The 21077-nt window shown below is 41.0% G+C and overlaps 1 protein-coding gene across 1 annotated transcript in view; it reads right to left on the bottom strand.

Moving 5' to 3' along the window:
- Positions 1-2337: 2337 nt before the first annotated feature.
- Positions 2338-21077, bottom strand: part of LOC122945875 (cytochrome P450 20A1) — a 67384-nt gene continuing 48644 nt past the window's right edge. The window contains exons 8-13 of the mRNA XM_044305146.1: positions 20952-21006; positions 11948-12068; positions 9941-10052; positions 8366-8430; positions 8083-8172; positions 2338-3493 (exon numbers count right to left, since the gene is read on the bottom strand). Of these exons, the coding sequence (XP_044161081.1) occupies positions 3343-3493; positions 8083-8172; positions 8366-8430; positions 9941-10052; positions 11948-12068; positions 20952-21006 (594 nt within the window). The 3' untranslated portion in view covers positions 2338-3342. The remainder of the gene's footprint in view (positions 3494-8082; positions 8173-8365; positions 8431-9940; positions 10053-11947; positions 12069-20951; positions 21007-21077) is intronic.

Raw genomic sequence — 21077 nt, 5'->3', positions numbered from 1 at the left:
TCATCATTTGTTTTGAAGGTAAAAATACATTTACATGACAGTGATGTTTACAAAAATTTCTCCCAAAAAGGCACATAAAGGTATGCAGTTTTATTTATCACTTGCTAAGGGGAGTCTGTCAGAAGTGACCATGCAAAACTGTTGACAGGCCTAGTTAAAGGTTGAGGAATGTAGGACAAATACCTTTTTTGTGGAGCTTTTATTATCAGGAGTAGTGCGAATGTGAACTTTTATTCTGCCAGGTTCTGTTCCTGGAGGCAGTACTTCATTGTGAAGTGCACTCTCCTTTACCTCCCCTCAGCTGTAGCTTTTAACCATGAAACCACTTTTGCTCACAGTGTAAGGAGGTGCTCTGAGGCAGCTCAAGGCCGAGAGCGCTTCCCAGTGAAGATGCATCACCTGCGCACTTGCAGAAGTAATGCCATTGAAAATATAAGTTCATATTTACAGTACTCCTGATAATGAAAACTCCAACAAAAGGTTTGGCCTCGTCTTGCTCTCCCCAACTCCTACCTACAGCTGTCAGCAGTTTTGCACAAACTACTCAAGCATTTCAAACTGCAGCATATGAAACATTAAACAAACCATCAACCCTATATACGTATAGAAAACAATTACAGCATACTCCAAAAATACAGCTTGTTCACAGATGACTAGATAGCATGCACAGTAGTGGCGGTACAGCTGCTTGTGCTGGCATAAGATATACAGGATACAGTTTCATAAGGTAATACTGAAGATAAGGGCTGGTTTATATGTCCATATGTAAGAGGTCTTCCACTGAATCCAGTTTCTCTCCCCCCCCCCCCCCCCAAAAAAAAAAAAAAGAAAAAAAGGAATATATGTGATCAAAAACCTCAGAAGAGTCTTCTGGTTGGATGTGAAAGTTTCACCAGATTCCTTTGAACTTACACATTTTCTTAAAATAAGGAATGTTAAAGTTTTTGTGGTTGCTGATTATTAATACATACCAAATACAGTACATCCACAATCTATATATTGGTAAAAAAACTAAATGGCTGTCCACCATACACTGGCTTAATATCTGGTTAATTAAGGTAAAAAGTTTTTTCTAGTTCCTGCTGAAATAAAGATCTATCAAGGACTATTTGAAGACAAGACAAGTCCACTGGCAGAGGTTGCTATGACCTGCCCCGGAAACGGTACAAAAACTAGCTTAACATGCATGTGCACAAAAGGTAGGTCATGAAAACTGTCGCCCTGATGCTGAGCATGCATCGGGCACATTCAGGGCAGGGTCACTTCATAGAATTCACATAATCCCATGACTGTTTCCATGTTGACCACAGATTTCAGCTCCTTTGATAGAGGTATTTATATGAACTGGATGGTAAAAATGAAGCATCAGTTCCACATTGTATTTCTCTTGTGCAGTCATTTTCCTTAAGACTTTGGCCCATCAAAATTAAGAAAAGATTAAAAGAGTTGCTCAGCTGGTAAGTCTGAATTTTTTAAATTCATTTTTAAAGGGTAACATTTGCATAAAATACAAAATAAATGTTTCTCGGCTCACAACTCCCCTTTGGTCTCCATTTCCTGGTCCTGCTAGGCATACAGAAAATAACCTCATAGCCAGCCACTGACCGCCTCAGATAGTCATTGGCTGAGCTCATTTCAAGAGAGACTAAGATGGTTCAGAATTGGATCGGTGAGTATTGATTTTTATGGCACCCTGACACTTTATTTTTTTTTTTTTTTTTAACGTTACTGGTTGGATAAGGGTACTTTCACACTAGAGTTTTTGTTTTCCGGCATAGAGTTCCGTGCTAGGGGCTCAATACCGGAAAAGATCTGATCAGTTTTATCCTAATGCATTCTGAATGGAGAGCAATCCGTTCAGGATGCATCAGTTCAGTCCCTCTTACGTTTTTTAGACAGAGAAAATACCTGCAGCATGCTGCAGTTCTCTCTCCGGCCAAAAATACTGAGCACATTGAAATGCATTAGTGCCAGATCCGGCATTAAGTGTTCCGGCAAAAATTATCTGGCTTTTCGGTCTGCGCATGAGCAGACCTTTAAAAATGCAAAAAAAAAATATATATATATATATATATATATATATATATATATATATATATATATATATATATATATATATAATACTGGATCCGTTTTTCCAGATGACACCGGAGAGACGGATCCGCATCCAGATCAGTCTGACAAATGCCATTAGTTTGCGTCCGGATTGACGACGGAACTGCCTGCCGGAATCCTCTGCCCCAAGTGTGGAAGAACACTTAGACCTGTAAATAAGGAAATAGTGAACACAAGCCAATGCTAAATACATTTCTGGTGACCTTATTTTTTGATAACTCCTCATGCTTTCTACAGGAACAAAAAAAAAACACTTTTATGAGAAGAACTATTAGATGAATCTGAAGTTCTAATACTTTACCTAGACAGCTTTCCAAAATAATTCCAGTTTGTTAGCAGAAGAACAATTTTCACTACCACGTCAATAGATATTCAGATTATAGAAGACAAGATTTGTTTGAAGATTTTATGCTTTCAAGGAAAATCAATGATATCAAATACATCTTGTATCTGATGCTGTCAGTCCGTGTATTGAACGTCAAGTCTTTATTATTGGGGATGGATAACTACGGATTTGAAGAAGACTACAGTGGTCTATTATCGCTGTAATGTGGGAAACCCTTATCAGTGTATTACAATACCTACAGTATTTGTTCCAAGTGCATTAAATGTTAAAGGGAACCAGTCACCATGAAATGCAGTGCAAACAGCAGGCAGCATGTCATAGAGCAGGAGGAGCTGAGCAGACTGATATAGGCTATGGAAAATGATTCATCAAAACTTGTAATGTATTCATTGCCTCAGTAGCCAAGTATCTATGTATGCCCTAGAGGGCAGCCAGTCACTGATAAGATGGCCCACATGGCTATGGAGTGGAGAATGAGAAGACATGTCAGTGAATAAATTACAGGTTTTGATTTCCCATAAATCCATACAGAAGCCAGCTCAGCTCCTCCTGCTCTATAACACGCTGCCTGGAGATTGTACTGCATTTTCATGGCGACAGGTTCCCTTTAACTTCCACAAACAAGTGTGCTGTAAATAAGGCCTTCAGCTGGAGCTGGATTTTTAGTCAACTGTACTGAATGTTAATAATTGATGACTTCTACGTAACTTCGTAACAGTTATACTGCCTTCCGAGGACATTTACTAAATCATTTAGACTAATTATCCTGGTACACTTCACTGTCATGTTGTTGGGAGGATACATACAACGGGGTTGAAAGAGAAGTAAAATATTTGTGTCTTCTCTAGAAGAAAAGGAAGGACAGGATGCGCCTGGTCATTTCAGTTCCTCTTGGACAGAGTGATCCAAGCCTCTTCTTTTGGAGAAGTGACAAGTTCATACTTGGTCTCCATCACCTGACCTTTCACAGGCAGTAAATGCAGCTTCCTGATGAGAACACTTAGAAGTATGGTAGCTACCATGTAGGCAAACCTAAGGCAGAGAAATGAGAGTATGAGAAATGGCTACAGCATAGTAAAGGAACAAAAACACAACTGAGCACCGATTAGACAGAAAATTTTCATATTTTCATTTATTTTTTACATGAGAAAATACATGAGAAAATAATTTTTGGCACTTTTTTGCCAATAAGCTTACATTTTTCCTTGTCAGTCTTGTCATAATATACAGTGCAGCAGTTTGTGATCGACGCACGCGCGACTGAGATTTCAGCATTAGGCGGGATTACTTCTACATTGCCCGGCCCTGCCAGTCAAAGCGGTTGGGGTGCAGCCAGCATAGAAAATGAGCAATTGGTGCACCAAGTGGCTAACTTGCATACAATTAAAAACCGTACTTTTCAGAATTGGAGGCACGTATGAAGATGGGACAGAGGATTAGAATCTGGTGACAAGCGCACATCTATAGAGGCACATAGTTTTATTGCTAATGGCTGCCCAGTCCTTCTAGTTTAACAGGAGCCTGCCATCGCTGTGTGATTGTACCCATAAGGTATATTCCCAAATCAATAGATTTGTTGCAGAAATTTCATCTAAATGGGGCTTGCAGAAATCCTTCTACTTGTTACCAAATCAACCCCATTGAAAAGTATGGAAAACAGATTTTCATCTCTGGAATTTCTGCAACAAATCTGCTGCATGTAATTATGCCTTGAAGGAGGCCGAATGTGACTGCTGAGGCACCTCCTGGATGCTAGCCCTTTACTTGTGCAGCAGCAGTATCATACAACCGTGATTGTATATTCACATGCTGTGGTTGAGGACAGATTTTGTTCAGTCCCCTTAATCTTAATGAGGTTGTTTTAACGGCAAACACATGAACTTCTGGAAGCCCCATTCAGATGAATGGAACGGATTTGCAGTTGTAGAAATTTCTGCAACAAACCTGCTGCATGTGAAGGCGCCCTCACTGCATCAAAAACCCAGATTATATATTTTTTTTTCATTGACAGTTTTGGTGATATGTTTTTCTCAGGCCAAACATGCTAAATAAATGTGTTTAACCTGTAAAAATCATGGAGGAAATTGCCTTCTTACAATACCGTGGTGAATCGGGGTAAAGGCAAATGCAGTTTTCAAATGCGCTTGTCAACCACAGCATCTAACAGATCTCCGGATGGAATACCTTACGGGGCTTGTTCAGATTTCTGGACCTAATTAACTTTCAGTAGTAGCCTGCCGATAAAAATCATACTCGCCTGCTCCTCGCCACTCTGGCTGCCTTCAGCAGTCTTCTAGTCCCCCATCCTATAAACCTCCGGGCGCACAGGGTCACATGTGCTGCTGCAGCCAACAACTGATAGAAGCAACACGAATGACCTTGTCCATCCAGAAGCTTGCAGTGCAGGGACCGGAAGACTACTAAGCAGTCAGGCGCATCGGGGGTGGGCCCAAGCCACTCTGTGCACCCTTGCTTCTCTGCTAGACCCTGCTTCTCCTTCTTGATTGACAGGGACATTTGAGATGGTGATGCAGGAACCTGGCCCTGTCAATTAAAAACTTTAAGAGAATCTACTCATGGCAGATTTAGTTGCAGAAAATTTCTGTGACTGAAAATCAGTTGCATTAATTTTAATGGGGCTTGCAGGAATATTTGTGTTGTGCTGCCCCCACCCAAAAAAAAAAAAAAAAAAAATTAAAATCAGATGAATTGACCTGATTTGTAGTTGCAGAAAATGTCAGCAACAAAATCTGCTGCGTGTAAAGGCATCCTAGGGCTAATTGCACACAATCATTTGAATTTGAAATTCTCAGGTACATGGTGTGGATTTTTTTCTTTTGCGGATTTTGACCTGCCGTCCAGATTTTAAAATCTGCAACATGTCAATTTATTTATTTTTTATTTTATTAAATCCGCACCAACTGATGCAGACTGTCTGCACGGATTTCCCTGGGAACACTTGTGGATTTCAGTGTAGATTCTCCGCACATAAATCCTGTATGTGTGCATGTACCCAAAGAGTACTTTTTCTCCAAAACGAAGCAACGAATCTCTAAGCGAAAAGTACCATTACATTCAGCTAGCCCTACAAGGCACCGCACCAGGTTGAACAGTGACTTGGTGAAATACTCCCAATAAGTTGATCATTATCCGTTATAGAGGGCCCCGCTCTGCCTGCCCACATTGTCAGCACTTTTGTGACAACAATAATATATTTTTTCATCTCTCTAGTAATCACTTGTACAAACACAACACAAATGTCAGGCCAATTATCGGGAAGAAATGTTACTCCGGATACTCGGCCCATGTCAATGTGCTCCCGATCACCCAATGAGAAAGTGAAACGATCCTTCATGCAGGACACTAAATCATCGTTTCTGGGGGGCAGACTGCTGTGTGAACAATAATCTGCTGCCCAGAAACAGTGAATCTGATAATGGCAGTAACCCTCATGTAAATGCAGCCCTTTACCTCCACTGACAAGCAGGCTATTATTGGGAAAGAATTGCCTGCTCAGCCGGGTAGTGTAAATCCGCCTTTAGTCAAGAACCCAGAAAAACAACATAGAACACAGAGCGGTAGCATGTACTGTAGGTTAGAGCTGGGAGAGGATCACCGTGCATTCACACAGCAGAGGATCACAAGTGCAAAAATGGATTATAAGTACAGTCTGTTAGGGGGAAAAGGCAACTACAGATTGTACAGATAACCCTCGTGTCTGCAGCACTCAACAAGAAGCACAAAACCTTAAAATATGAGATGATTTATGCCTCCCACAGGCCTGTGCGTTACATCAGATGAAAACAGCAGCAGCTCATCCATCGCTGCGCCTGCAGAGATTCATTCATCCACCAAGCAACGGGCACTTCTTTCCAAAACTAATATACGACAGAGCTGGTTATTCCTGTGGAAGAGCTGAATGCAAGCTTGGATAGCATAGATGTCAAACATATCTTAAGTGTTGCCTTCAGTGTCCAGAAGCGATTACTTGCTCAGCTGAATCTAAATGATGTGCTAGCTCATGTGGATTTGGTTATTCTGAAGGGCTTTTGTATTGAATAATATGCTTATTCTAATCTACGGCATAGGCTCTTATCCTCTTGACTTGGTGAAGTACCTTCCAAGTGATATGTCAAGTGTGGAGCTGGTGAGCCCTATTCACTGGGGCTAGGGGTATTGTCATTAGGGTGGATTCACATCACGTTTTATGCCTCCGTTTGATGTATACGTTAGAAAAAGAATAAAAAGGACACAAAAAGCAGCAGCAAACCACGTTCTTGTATCCTGCACAGGCCGGTAAAAAAAAAAAAAACGTATATGGAACTCTATGGTGAACAGATGACGCTGTATGGCATCAGTCTGAGGCATCTTTTTAACGTATATGTTAAAAAACGGATGGGATAAACGTGATGCGAACCCAGCCTTATTGAATTCACACGTTGTTGTGCCCTGTGCAAATGTCTCTTTCTTTATATCTGAAGAGCTGACCGGTCCTCTTTACATTTAAAGGGAACCTGTCACCGGGATTTTGGGTATAGAGCTGAGCACATGGGTTGCTAGATGGCCGCTAGCACATCCGCAATACCCAGTCCCCATAGCTCTGTGTGCTTTTATTGTGTAAAAAAAACAAAAAACGATTTTATACATATGCAAATTAACCCGAGGGGTCCTGTCCCTGACTCATCTCACGTACAGGACTCATCTCAGGTTAATTTGCATATGTATCAAATTGTGTTTGTTTTTTTTACACAATAAAAGCACACAGAGCTATGGGGACTAGGTATTGCGGATGTGCTAGCGGCCATCTAGCAACCCATGTCCTCAGCTCTATGCACAAAATCCAGGTGACAGGTGCATACATGAAGGACAAGGACGATTTTTGGTGGATTTGGGAAACCACCATCTGTGACATGGGTCAGTGGCATTTATTTTATATAGGGCGTATGATACAAGTGTCCCTGGAGTAATAAGTGAAGAGCTTTGATTCATTTTGTAATTTTATATGATTTTTATAGGAAAGACATAAGTATTTCAATTCTTTATCAAATTTGTATGATCAGGGCGTCGCCATCACAGCCTGGTACAGAGAATTGCAATGTCCTTTTAAACGTAATCAGCCATTGAACTGGTGACGAGATTTAAAAGCGGTTATCCAGGAACTGATAATGATGACCTATTCCTTTTGAACTATATTGGTAGGACAATTGCATTTGTGTTCAGACTGGCCCTCCTATACACAACTGCAATAAGCTTTGGGCTTAAGAGTTACACAACGATTCCCAGGAGATCAGCCATTTCTCCCCTCCTCTAACCTGGGTCTGGCTGTGAGGCAACTGACTGCAGCATGATCCCTCCCTCAATTGTATGACTCCAATAACAGATTAGAAGGATTCAGAAAGAAATCAATACCGGTCTCTGTAGGGTTTCCACAGCTTCTGAAGTTAGTAAGCTTCAGTTCACTTTTCTCATTCACTACTAGAATTCCCGCACCATAGAAGTATATTTGGGATATCCTATACATGCAAGATTGATGCTTTTCCTATTCTGAAATATTCAACTGGCAGCTAAATTGTGAGACTCCATTACTTGGATCAAGCACTAAAAGGCATCTTTTATCTCACCTTAGTTCAGGGCACTCTTGGCTTCCAGAAAAGCCTAACAATGTCAAGTTCTGCTTGGCTGCTTCATCTTCAAACCGTTCTGGATTAAATCTGAGTGTAGAGAGAACACCTTCAGTTATGCCGATTTTATGTTTTCAAAAAGACATAGACGCAGCTTCAGTAGCAGAAAAAGCCTTTTTATAAGGCTTTCAGAACGTCAAGGTTTTATATACAATACAAAGAGGCATTAAAATTTATAAAATGTCAAAGCTGGAGATAGAGATTGTGTAGGCGCATGGCATACCTGTAAGATGATGGCCAGGCTGTGCTATCCTGTAGAACTACACCGAGCGCATACAACACAAGAGTCTGAAAACAGAAATAATTAATTACAGCTTAGGTACAGGATATAATAATGCACTGAACTAGAATGCTTAATCATAAGTGCGGAGTATGTCGTTCATAAAACATGATGTTTATGATATTTCTTTTGTACAAAAACTTGTTTTTGGAAGAAAAAAAAAAAAAAAAAGACACATTTCCCTACTTAGTTGTGTCCTTGACACGCTGCCCTGTCCACCCTCCAACGGTCACAGATGTCCTCTTCCTGGCTGCAGATGTCCTTCTGTAAAAGTTCAGCACTGCTGGGGGTGCTGTACATGCACAGAGCTATGGCCTCTTAAAGGGGTTTTCTGGGAGTTTAATACTGATAGCCTACCCTCAGGAAAGGTCATCATTATCTGGTTGTGGAGTTCTGACTCACAGAACCCCCAGTGATCAGACGTGTAAAGGAGCTCCGTTGCTTTTGTGAGCGCCACGGCCTCTTCCTAGCTCGATGCTGCAATGTCGACACTGAGCAGGTAAACAGAAGAAAACCGTACTCTTGAAACAGCTGATAAGGAAGGGGGGAGGGCGGCAGTAGGAGTTTGCATAGGAGTTTGCTGATCTGATATTGATTACCTATCCTGAGGATAGGTATTCAATATAGGAAAAGCAGGGGACCCCTTTAACGCCATTCCCTGGTTTAGGACTACACCAAACCCCTAAGTGACCACGAGGGTCCACACCATCTTCAGTAAGCCTGGTCATAGTCCTGTGTGCCTGAGCCCTAATGCTGGGTAGACCATGAGATAAACCGCAACAAAAAACGGTTGATCTGCATAGGGCCTCCCAACTTTTCTCCTTTGGCAGATGTCATAGTCAGGAGTGATTGGGAATGCTGTTTTTTAAAATGTCTGATTTTCTGCTTCCATAGGAGAAAAGCCGTGTCCAAACATAATAAATCAGTAACAAAGATGTGAACACAATTTACCAGGAAATCCAACACTTACTTCACAATTTTTTCTTCATTACTTAAAGGGTTGGCCCATGTCACACATTGGTGACATATCGTTAGGAGATGCCACCAATGTCAGGTGGGGATGCCACCTCTGGAACCCACACCGATCTCTAGAACAGGGCCCCCAAAGCGAAGAGTGCACCACCCATGTGCAACATGACCTACATTCACTTCTATGAAAGTTCTGAAAAGAGCTGAGCGAGTGTGCTCGGCTATTTCTGGAACGCCCAAAGAATGGAGGACGCACAGTGCAAGCGTGGCCATCTCTCTATTGACCTCTATGGGAGTTCCAGAAATGGCCTCTGCTTTATTTTTGGCACTCCCATAGAAATGAATTCAGGGAGGCATTTGAGGGCACCATTGTAGAGACAGGTACAGGTCCAAGAGGTGGGTACCTATCTAACATTGGGGCATATCCTAGCGATATGCCACCAATGTGTGAGAAGGCCCAATATGTCATCAATGTGTGAGATGGGTCAACCCCTTTTAACAATAAAATGTAGATGTTCGAGAGACAAGAAAGGGGAATGCTTCCTTTACCTCTTTAGGAATGACATGCTGGTCAATTCTCCCTTCAAGTTCTTGCAGACGGGCAGAGATTGGAGTGAGGCTGGCTGTTCGCACGGTCTCACACAGTATCTGTCGGCAATAGCTGTAGTACAAGAGAGCGATAGTAATGTGATGAAAGAAAAGCAAAGCATTATAACAGACGTTTATAATAGATTTCCAAAATAAGCTGTTTTTGGATCAGGGGAAACTCTGGGTAGGTCTGTGTCTGTAGTCTATGCAAAGGATTATTGATATGTTCATTATCACCTTATTATCTGTACTACTGTATGTTTCAAACATATCAAATGAAATATAGCATTACCTATATCCTAGTGAAGGAGTATCTGATGAACAATCTGAAACACTAATAGAGGTTAGGGTGCAGGCGTGAATGGAATCTGGTGGTACTATTACTGTGCTCCAAGATCTACAGGCACAACTGAAGACTTACAATATTGATTTACATGTATTTCAAAAGAGGATTAGCAATTTGATTATATTGTGCAAAAAACATGATTTGTAACAGTTTTTTTTTATTAAAAATGTTGGTTGTTGGGCTTCTGAAGCATCTATGTTTCACAGTACATAGCAGTTGTAGAAATGAATCAGTCGGACTGGCAGTCTGATAACTCAGTCTTCAGTCCCTTTCTGACCTCTTTTGAAAAATATTTTTCTCTGATTTATGCCTCCTGTGCAAACTCATTTCATTTGGATTGAACTTTCATTTTGGCATAAATTAGCTTAGATTGTTTAGGAGGGTTTGGAGACCTAACCATGAGAAAGCCAGTCTGACTGATTTATCACATAATGGCTTTCTACAGCTGCTATGTGCTGTGAAACAGAAGTTGCAGAAGCCGACAAAAGCAAAAAAAAAAAAAAAGTGATAATAATAAGATGATATAAAGTGCTATGCTGTGACAGTCAGTGATGGAGGAGAGGACAGAGAAGAAGAAATAGATTATACACAATTTGTCTGTAGGTCCATCAGGGAAGCTGCAATGATGTAGACTAAAATATAGTGTTGTGTGTGTAAAGAGGGAGGGGGTAGAGTTTTAGAATTTGGTTGTAGAATACTGAAAATGTTATAAGGACAGAGACTCCTACAGAATGAGCAAGTACAGACAGTACTGTATATAGCTCATGCTATAAACATACATCACAAGATCTTAACAGAGTTGTCTCATCTTAGACATTGGTGGCATATCGCTAGGATCTCCAGAACAAGACCCGAAAGTGAAGGAGCATGTTCAATGTGTGCTTCATTCATTTCTGTGGGAGTTCCAAAAATAGACGAGTGAGCACGCTTGGCTATTGTCGGAAGTCCTATAGAAATGAATGGCTAGCGCACCGCACAAGCGTGGCCACCGCTGCATTCACTTCTATGGGCCTGCTGGAGATAGCTAAGCGAATGCTCTGCTATTTTTATCAGCCCCACAAAAAAAAAATGGAAGCTGGTCACTTATATGTGGCTGCTCTTCGGGGGTCCTGTTCTGAAGAGGCACACTCGCTCCTCTCTTTCAGAACACCCATAGTAGTGAATGGAGGGCACGCTGGACACGCATGGCATGCTCTCCTTTTTTTGGTCTGTCCTGTTGTAGAGAGAGGTGCGGGTCCCACCTCAGTCCTAGCGATATGCCACCAATGTCTCAGATGAGACAACACCTTTAAATTTCATGTTACATGACATTCAAAGATTTCTTTCTAGTAAAGCTTCCATGTTTGGCTAGTCATCCAGGCGGGTGCTCTTGATTAGAATACAGTAGCATTATTTCCTCTTTAAGGGAGTGGTGCACTCAGCAGTTGCAGGGTTCAGTAGGCCAAATAGCACCCAATAGCTTAGTTTTGGGGCATCTCAAAGATATTCATGTTAACGTTATTACATTATCAAGTGTTAAAAAATAATAAAAAAAATATTGGAAAAAAGTTTCCAATATTATTTGAAATGAACAATAAAATTAGAAATCAACAAACATACCACCCAGACGAAAATACACCAACCTGAGCTGTTCCATGTTCTCCATTGTGATGGGTCCTTTTCCAAGGACCCGGGTCATCTCCTTGTACAACTTTTCTTGAACCCCTTCTGCAGTCGTCAAGAAATAAATGGCCCATGTGCATACTGAAAAACAGAGTGCAAGTTTCAGGAAATTGTGCCATGTAAAAGTGCCGACAGTATTTCACCTTAAAGGGAATCTGTTACCTCCTTTTACCATTTTAAGCTGGCACCATCGCTATGTTGACTAAACTTATAGGTATTATGTGGCGCACAGGGCTGACAGAATCTCTGGTGGAGGTGCTCACAGTACAAGAGGAATCACCCTTCCTCTCAAGATATAATAAATAGAAAATACTGGGCACTCTCACTAGCTGTGAAACCACATCGTTTAATGAGATAGTGTTTAAAATAACAGTATATTAAAAAGGATACAGCCGGCACTCCGCGCTTGGACTTTGTTTGCACGTGTGTTTGGTGTCTCGTGCTTCTATGTCCAAATCCTCTGTAGATGCGCGTCCTGGGATATATACGTGGGCACTGGAGGTATCACCGCAAGTAAAACTGACATCCGTCAGGGGGTCTTGTGCAAAAAGACCCCCTGACGGACGTCAGTTTTACTTGCGGTGATACCTCCAGTGCCCACGTATATCCCAGGACGCGCATCTACAGAGGACTTGGACATAGAAGCACGAGACACCAAACACACGTGCAAACAAAGTCCAAGCGCGGAGTGCCGGCTCTTACATCTACGGAGCGGCAGTCACAAGGGATCGTGAGGATCAAGAAAAGCACGAGTGAGGACCAGACACAGACATCCAGTGTACCGGAACACCAGCAAGATAAAGCAACTAGAGAAAAGCAACTTAACTTGAATCAAACAGTGAGTACAGCGGGACGCCGCATACCCATCACTGTAACTAAATCACCAACTGATATCCTCTGACAACAAGAGGTTTTAACATTAGGATCGCATATCTCAAAGAGATTGCACTGCTGCACTTTTCCACAGACTTTGTGAACATTTTAGGACACCTACAACCCAACCATCTGGCGGTATTATACTGCTTTTAAAGTCAAAATTCCAGATTTTCCACTGTATGATTTATGTGTCATTTAAGTGTTGTATGCATTTTATATAATATATCGACATAGAGTGTTATAGTTAGATATTGTATCCATATTTAGTACACTGTTACTATAGTTAGATATTGTATCCTTTTTAATATACTGTTATTTTAAACACTATCTCATTAAACGATGTGGTTTCACAGCTAGTGAGAGTGCCCAGTATTTTCTATTTTCTATGTTGACTAAACTACCTTATTTCCAGGACTCTTCTTTTTACTTTATTTCGTTTAGTAGTTTTGATGTAAAAGCGATTTTTATGTTATGCTAATTAGGGTCCAAGGTGCCAAGAGGGGCGTTTTTTTCACTATCCGGTGCCCAGTGACGCCCCCCTGCAGTGCCCAAGGACGCCTCCCGATTATCAAATAACCTCCCACAGCCCGGCAAACGGTTCCGCCCCCTCCCCACGTCATAGTGTACCTTATAGAAATGCCCCATCCTTCTTCCTGTCTGCGGCCAGAAAACTCGCGCAGGCGCAGTACCGCCTGCGCGATCATCAACCTCCTGAGGGCAACAGCCTCAAAAGACTCACTGGACATGCGCCGAGCCCAGTGATGTGACCTGAGCGCTGTTGCCCTCAGGGCGTTGATGATCGCACAGGCCGCAGGCGGTACTGCGCCTGCGCGAGTTTTCTGGCCGCAGAAAACCATGTTCTTGCTGCAGTAACAATCACATTCAAATGACTGGAACGGATTTTCAGTTCTGCAACAAATCAGTGTGTGACTTTACCCCTAACACAATTCTAGCAGACGGGGTATTTTGTTTTATTCAATATTCACAGAAAGCTTTTTTTATGTAATCATTACTACGCCATTGGAAATTAAATACAGCACACTGTCCTTTGGCAAGAATCTTGAAGATAGATTCTCAGGGTGAAGGAAAAGTGATCTCAGCTGTGACACTGCTGTATAGGGAAGGATTTATCTGCTAAATAATCCTCACTAGAATAGTAGGTGGAGGACTGGAATGACTGAAGGAATGAAACCTCAGTTCTCATAGGCCTAAATAAATATGCCCACATAGGAGCAGTGTCTAATGAGAAGCTACACTACTGGGACAGCGTGGAAGAGATGTGGTGCTATAACCTCTCAACTCACTGATGGTCTGACAGAGTATTAGGAGAGACTTTCTACCATGCTAAATGTCAAGACAGAGAAGTTAAAACTCTTCAAAAATTACTCAGAAAACAATCCACCCATTTTTATGTAAAAATATTATATAGAATATTCACATATCTGTTAAAATGTGCAAATATTTTTTTTTTTGCTAAAAGTATCCTTTTAAGAAGTTCATTAGTGATGCACATTTCTAATAAAATTTGGGCGCCAATTCATCACTATCCTGAATATCGGTTTGCCATTAGTGGATGGAAATGTTTTTACTATTCAGAAACGGATAACCTGTCCTGATCGTGTCAAATTAGGTGTGGCTAATATATATATATATATATATATATATATATATATATATATATATATATATATATATATATATATATATATATATTTGGGTTCACACCAATAAAGCACTTTTATTTGCGGCACAGTAATGCAATGAAATGTCAGTTCACCACACGGCCATAAAGCGGATAGTACTTCTAGATGCAGGCATTGAAACCACAGCCACATCCTGTGCACACCTCAGCCTCCAATGCTCTGGGCCGTGTGAACCTATTAGTGTCTCTCTGTATCGAGCACTTGGGTTAGGGGCTATTCACACAACTAATTTTCGGTCTGAGTCCGATGTGCTTTTTTTGTTAATTGCATGAGGACCTATTAATTTCAATAGGGCCACAAAAATGTGTTACGGCCCGTTGTGTGCTGTCCACATATGTACATCTGTTCCGCGGCCCCGCTAGACAGAACATGTCCTATTCTTGTCCGTTTGTTAAAATGGGGTCTGTGAAAAGTGCGGGCTGCACATGGACCGCATCCATATTTTGTGGATCATGCAGTTTGTGAACCCCCAAACGGATACAGTTGTGTGAACAGCCCCTTATTTGGACATGACCAGGACAGGCTCACAGACCCTTGATGAAAGGAAGATTGAAACACAAGGAATGCTGGAAGGTTGACTGATCTGTATCTGCACTAATCCGGTAAACTGAGTTTCTGTTGTATAGTGTGACTGCATCATTGGCTTATATTGCTTCCTTTGTTTGATAGATACACTGCTCGTTTCCATGGTTACCACCACCATGCAATCCATCAGTGGTGGTTGTACTTGCACACTATTGGAAAAAGAGTGGTTGTAACCATGGAAACAAGCAGTGTAGAATGTGATGGAAAAATACATAATAAATGCTATGTGCTGAAGTGAGACAACCCCTTTAAGGAACAGACAAAATAATATTTCTCATTTGTGCTTTTAAAAAGGGCTTTCTATTAAAATAGCACGTTGGAGATAAGATTCATGGTAAACCGAAATCTCAAACATCACATCTGACAGCAGCAACAATTCCTCAATATGTTCACTTCAAACCCTACCCGTATGCCCTTGTTTGGTACAATTAACAGAGCAGGGTATGCATGTCCTGCTAGAGAGAGGGATAATTTACACACGGAAATACCCACCATTACTTGGGGAAATGCATCAATGTAGCATACTTGGGCTACTTTCACACTGGCGTTTTGGCTTTCCGTTTGCGAGATCCGTTCAGGGCTCTCACAAGCGGTCCAAAACGGATCAGTTTTGCCCTAATGCATTCTGAATAGAAAAGGATCCGCTCAGAATGCATCAGTTTGCCTCCGTTCAGTCTCCATTCCGCGCTGGAGGTGGACACCGAAACACTGCTTGCAGCATTTTTCTGTCCGCCACATGATGCGGAGCAAGACGGATCCGTCCTGACACACAATGCAAGTCAATAGGGATGGGTCCATTTTCTCTGACACAATATGGCACAATAGAACACGGATCCGTCCCCCATTGACTTTCAATGGTGTTTATGACGGATCCGTCATGGCTATAGAAGACATAATACAACCGGATCAAATCATGACAGATGCATGCAGTTGTATTATTGTAACAGAAGCGTTTTTTGCAGATCCATGAAGGATTCGCAAAAAAACGCTAAATGTGAAAGTAGCCTTCGGCTAGAGGCACATTAACCCATTCATTGTCCGCATCAGAATGTCCGTTCCGTAGCCCCGCAAAAAAAAAAAATATATGTGTGTATAGTCGTGTGCATGTAGCCCTAGGTGTTTTTGCCTGATCCGGCAGGGATCAGCAAAAACACTTCCGTTACTGATAATACAAACATCTGCATCCGTTATGAATGGATCCGTTTGTATTATCTTTAACCCTTTCTAACTGAGTTATTTTTTTATTTTTTTTGCTCTCTCTGCCTTCCCAGAGCCATAACTTTTTTATTTGTCTGTTTACATAGCCATATGAGGGCTTGTTTTTTGCAGGACAAGTTGTACTTTCCAAAGACACCATTCAATATTGCATATGATGTAGTTGGAAGCGGAAAAAAGATTCCTTGACCCTTATAACTTTTTTGTAATTATGTGTATGGAGCTGTGTAGGGGCTCATGTTTTGCGGGGCGATCTGAACTTTTCATTGATACCATTCTGGTCTGTGTATGACTTTTTAAATCACTTTTTATTCCATTTTTTGGTAGACAATGAAACGACCAAAAACGGCGAATCGGCCATTTAGACGCTTTTTTCCGTTCTGCTGTTTGACGTATGGGGAATATATTTGTATACTATGGTGGTTTTGCACACGGCGACACCCATGATGTATATTTTTTACATTTTTTTTAGTTCTTTTATTTTGGGAAGGGGGGGGGGATTTCAAATTTTTATTTTTTTTATTTTATTTTTTTTAAACTTTTTTATATTATCATCATTAGATTGCTATTCTCATAGACCCCAATGCACTAGCATTGGATTCCATCAGAAAATTGCTAGTTTCCTATGGAGCCCTATTACAGACGAGGACTCCATAGGAAATACTATGCAGCAGCCTCCTGTCATTCACAAAGACAGGGGCTGCTGCACACAAGCTCCGGCTCCTCCGATCGCCACATTGGGGAGCCGGAGCATCACTGGAAGCGCACAGTGTTTCACGCGCTCAGATGCCGTGGTCAGGATTGACTACAGCATCTGAAGGGTTAAATGTCCACGATCAGCAGTACTGCCGGTTGCAGCCATTAGCTGCGGGTGTCTGCTATAGGAAATATATGGCCCTATGGCAGCTATGGCACTCGCTCCGTTCAGGAACAGGCTCCATCTTTAAAAACCAGGCCAGCGCCGTACTATTACGTCGCTGGTCGGGAAAGGGTTAACATAGCAAGATTAACATAGTCATGAACTCCACTGAACGTCAATGGGGGACAGATCCGTTTTCTATTGTGTCCGAAAACCCCACTGATCCGTCCCCATTGACTTGCATTGCGGGTCATGCCGGATCTGTTTTGCTCCACATCCCACGCAACCAAATGGAACGGAATGCATTTCGGAGCACTCCATTCAGTTGAGTTTTGTCCCCATTGACAATGAAAGAGGACAAAACGGAAGCATTTTTTTTCCGGTATTGAGACCATCACAGCTCTCAATACTGGAAAATGTAAACACTAGTGTGAAAGTAGCCTTAGGCCTCATGCACACGACCGTTTTGGTCCGCATCTGAGCCGCAGCTTTTGCGGCTCGGATGCGGACCGATTAACTTCAACGGGGCCGCAAAAGATGCGGACAGCACGCCGTGTGCTGTCCGCATCCGTTGCTCTGTTCTGTAGCCCCGTCCCAAAAATATAACATGTCCTATTCTTGTCCGTTTTGCGGACAGGAATAGGCATTTCTACAGTGGGCCGCCCGTTCCATTAACTGCGGAAAGCACACGGCTTCAGTTTTTTTGCGGATCCGTGGTCCGCAAAAAATGGAACGGTCATGTGCATGAGGCCTTACAAAGATCTATGTAAAGCTCCAAAGTCAAGTGCACTTCAACCAGAACTATACAGATGTGACAATAGAAAAGGGCCACAACAGAAATAGTTTTTGTGTTTTCTATGACATCATTTGTTTTTAAAGAACCATATTTGATACAGAAACAGTACATGCAAAAATCTTAAACATGTTTTCTGGGATTTTAATATTGATGCAGGTCATCCATATCCGATCGGCAAGCGACTGACTATACTATGATCAATATTACATTTCCAGAAAACCCCTTTAAGCTAAATGTTAGTGAGCAAAGAGTTTGTCCAGGAGTGTAACACATGGAAATGGCTGTATTGTGGGTATTTGATGTTAAACCAATGGCAGTGCGGACCCTAAGATTTACAGCGGTAGCAGCAGAACATAGGTGGAACTATAGGTCCTGTACATATACATATATCTAGCCATCAGAAATTAATTACTAGAACCTGGACAACCTCTTAAAAATGCTGCTTGAATTAGCAATTTTCCATGCTGTGCTAATGCTAGTTTTCGAGGCTGACATATCATGCATCATACTCAACGAACTGATGCTAATAAAAAAATAAAAATAAAATAAAATAAAAAACACCTTTACCTGCATCTACTATGGAGTTACTACACAGCATCCCAGATGCAGAATAAAAAAAGTCAAGAACTAAATTAACTTATACTGGAAAAAAATAAAATAATGTAGGCAGAACTGCACGTAATGCTATATATTTGAACAAAGAAATTCTACCCTCAGTGTAATGCGAGTAGAAAAACGCTATTCTATTGGGGGGCTGATCTGCAATACTTGTAACAATTTGGCTTGTAACTAAGGAAAACGGCCAATGACGAACCATATTACTATTGCTATTGCTGATCTTGCTTGATCATACCAGTACAATTATAGTGCCTATTGCTAGAAAATATTAATGCTCTTTGCCTGCCGATTTTGCCTGGTATTCTTGACAAACACATCTGATGCTGGATTGTGTATATAGTCATTTACCCCCTTCCTTACCAGGCCAATATTTGCAATGGGCCTAACTGCAAACAACTATTTAATTTCTGAACCAACCTACATGTATTTGATATTATTTTTCAAAGGACACCTTAGACCTGTGATGGCTGACCTCCGGCACCCCAGCTGTGGTAAAGCTACAACTCCCAAGATGGATCAACTTCCAGGATAACAGGCTGAACTGGATGGACAGATGTCTTTTTTCAGCCTTATAAATTATGTTACACTTGCTTGGCTGTTTTCAGAACTCTATAGAAATGAAAGGAGCATGCTGGGAGTTGTAGTTTCACCACAGCTGGAGTGCCAGAGATTAGCCATCACTGCCTTAGAGCTTTCTTTTGTGTTAAAAAATAAAATAAAAATGATTTTATATTATATATATATATATATATATATATATATATATTTTTTTTTTTTTATATAGAATATTTAAAAGGAAAAACTGAAAATTATGAAAAAAAAAAAAAGTATATTTCACACCTTTCTCATCAATTTTTCTTTCCGTTACCAAAGATTTCAAGACAAAACATTTCCAAAACCATTACTGTAAGTTCATATTGTGAAAATGGATGTTACTTGTGCAATTTATCTACTGGCTGAGCCCACCGGGAAGGACTGGGAAGCATTTTGGAGGCCTATTTTTCTGCTGTGGGTTCTATGGCACCATCCTGCCAGAACAGATGTTGTACAGTGCCAACACATTAAAGCGCCTTTTTTTTTTTATATTGACCCCCCTAAGCAATTCATCTTGGGGAAATTTGGACATTTTACACTTTTGGCTTTTGTGCTTTTTTAAAAAATATATTTTACGCAAAAAAAAAAAAAAAAAAAGCTATCCGAAATACAGCAAAAAAAAATAATAAAAATACTATTTTCGAATACTATAAAACGAATATATTTAAAAAACAAAAACGTATGATAGAAAAAAGGAAATAATGTGTGTACGTTTGTTACTTATATTTTTTTTATGAAAGAAGAGGAATAATATGCGTGTATAGTTATATTATTGCTAAAAATGATAACTAGAACTTTTTTCCTGCTGGACAGCGTAGGAAGTGGTTAATTCCCATATAGAAGGATCACAGTTCACATTACAACCAGCAGGTGTCACCCTCACGCTCTTAGTCGAGCGCACCCTTGCTGGCCTGTCACTGTGATCTCATGCTCGGAGACTACTTCGGCTGATCTCCGGGATCTTCACTGTTACCACAGCTGTCTAATGACAGTGTGATCACGGCAATCTGCAGCAGATTGTAATGTAACCCGCTGCTTTTATATGGTTGGTTACAGTTACCTATAAAGTCATGTGACGGTAAGCAAGTGGTTAAAGGGCTCAATCTAGTTAATTCTAGTACATTTATATGATCATCCTTAGGTTAAGGTTACATGGAATCTCCGCCAGCAGCTAAGGTGCAACCAAACACTACATGCAGCAGTGCACTGCCAGGCGTATATAATGATGAATGAGACAGGCCTGTTGGTATGAGCAATGATAGGTCGCACCTACCCAGTGCACGGCTATCTGCACCTGAAATATGCCCAATACTGGCGTATTTCAGTATAATGGATGACTCCCTTACACTTTTCAGACTTATTCGACAAGAGTTGTGGCCTACCCGGAAATAGGAGCAGTATGCTTAAAGGACTGTGGCTAAAGTTAGTTGTGATAACTTGAAAAAAAATGTGGCAAATTAAGTAAGCCAATTAAAAGGTGGTATAAACTTAGACTGGGCAGTCCAAAGGTGTGCCAGATTTATCATCTAGCCTCAGCCACACTGTCTAGGCTTCGGCTTAGACCGTGTAAATATTAAATAGGATTGACAAATAGGCGCTGTGTGCTTATTGTTTTATAATCATAAAAGTGATGTAAAAATGACACCTTTTTACGCTGATGCAATTTAGAAGAGAAAGCTTTAGACTGCCAGTAACAGTATTGAGAGATTAAAACTTACAGTTTGCTGTGATCACACACCCTGCCAAGGAGAAGATCATACAGTCCTCGAGAACCTGGAAGAAAAACAAACAGTCTTCAGATTCTGAGATTTTGACAACTAATAATGAGATGCAGTAAAGAGCAA

This window comes from Bufo gargarizans, chromosome 8, assembly GCF_014858855.1.
Source record: "Bufo gargarizans isolate SCDJY-AF-19 chromosome 8, ASM1485885v1, whole genome shotgun sequence".
In the NCBI taxonomy this organism is placed as follows: domain Eukaryota; kingdom Metazoa; phylum Chordata; class Amphibia; order Anura; family Bufonidae; genus Bufo; species Bufo gargarizans.
The sequence above is the reverse complement of the archived record's forward strand: the minus strand, read 5'-3'. Positions and strand labels throughout refer to the sequence as shown.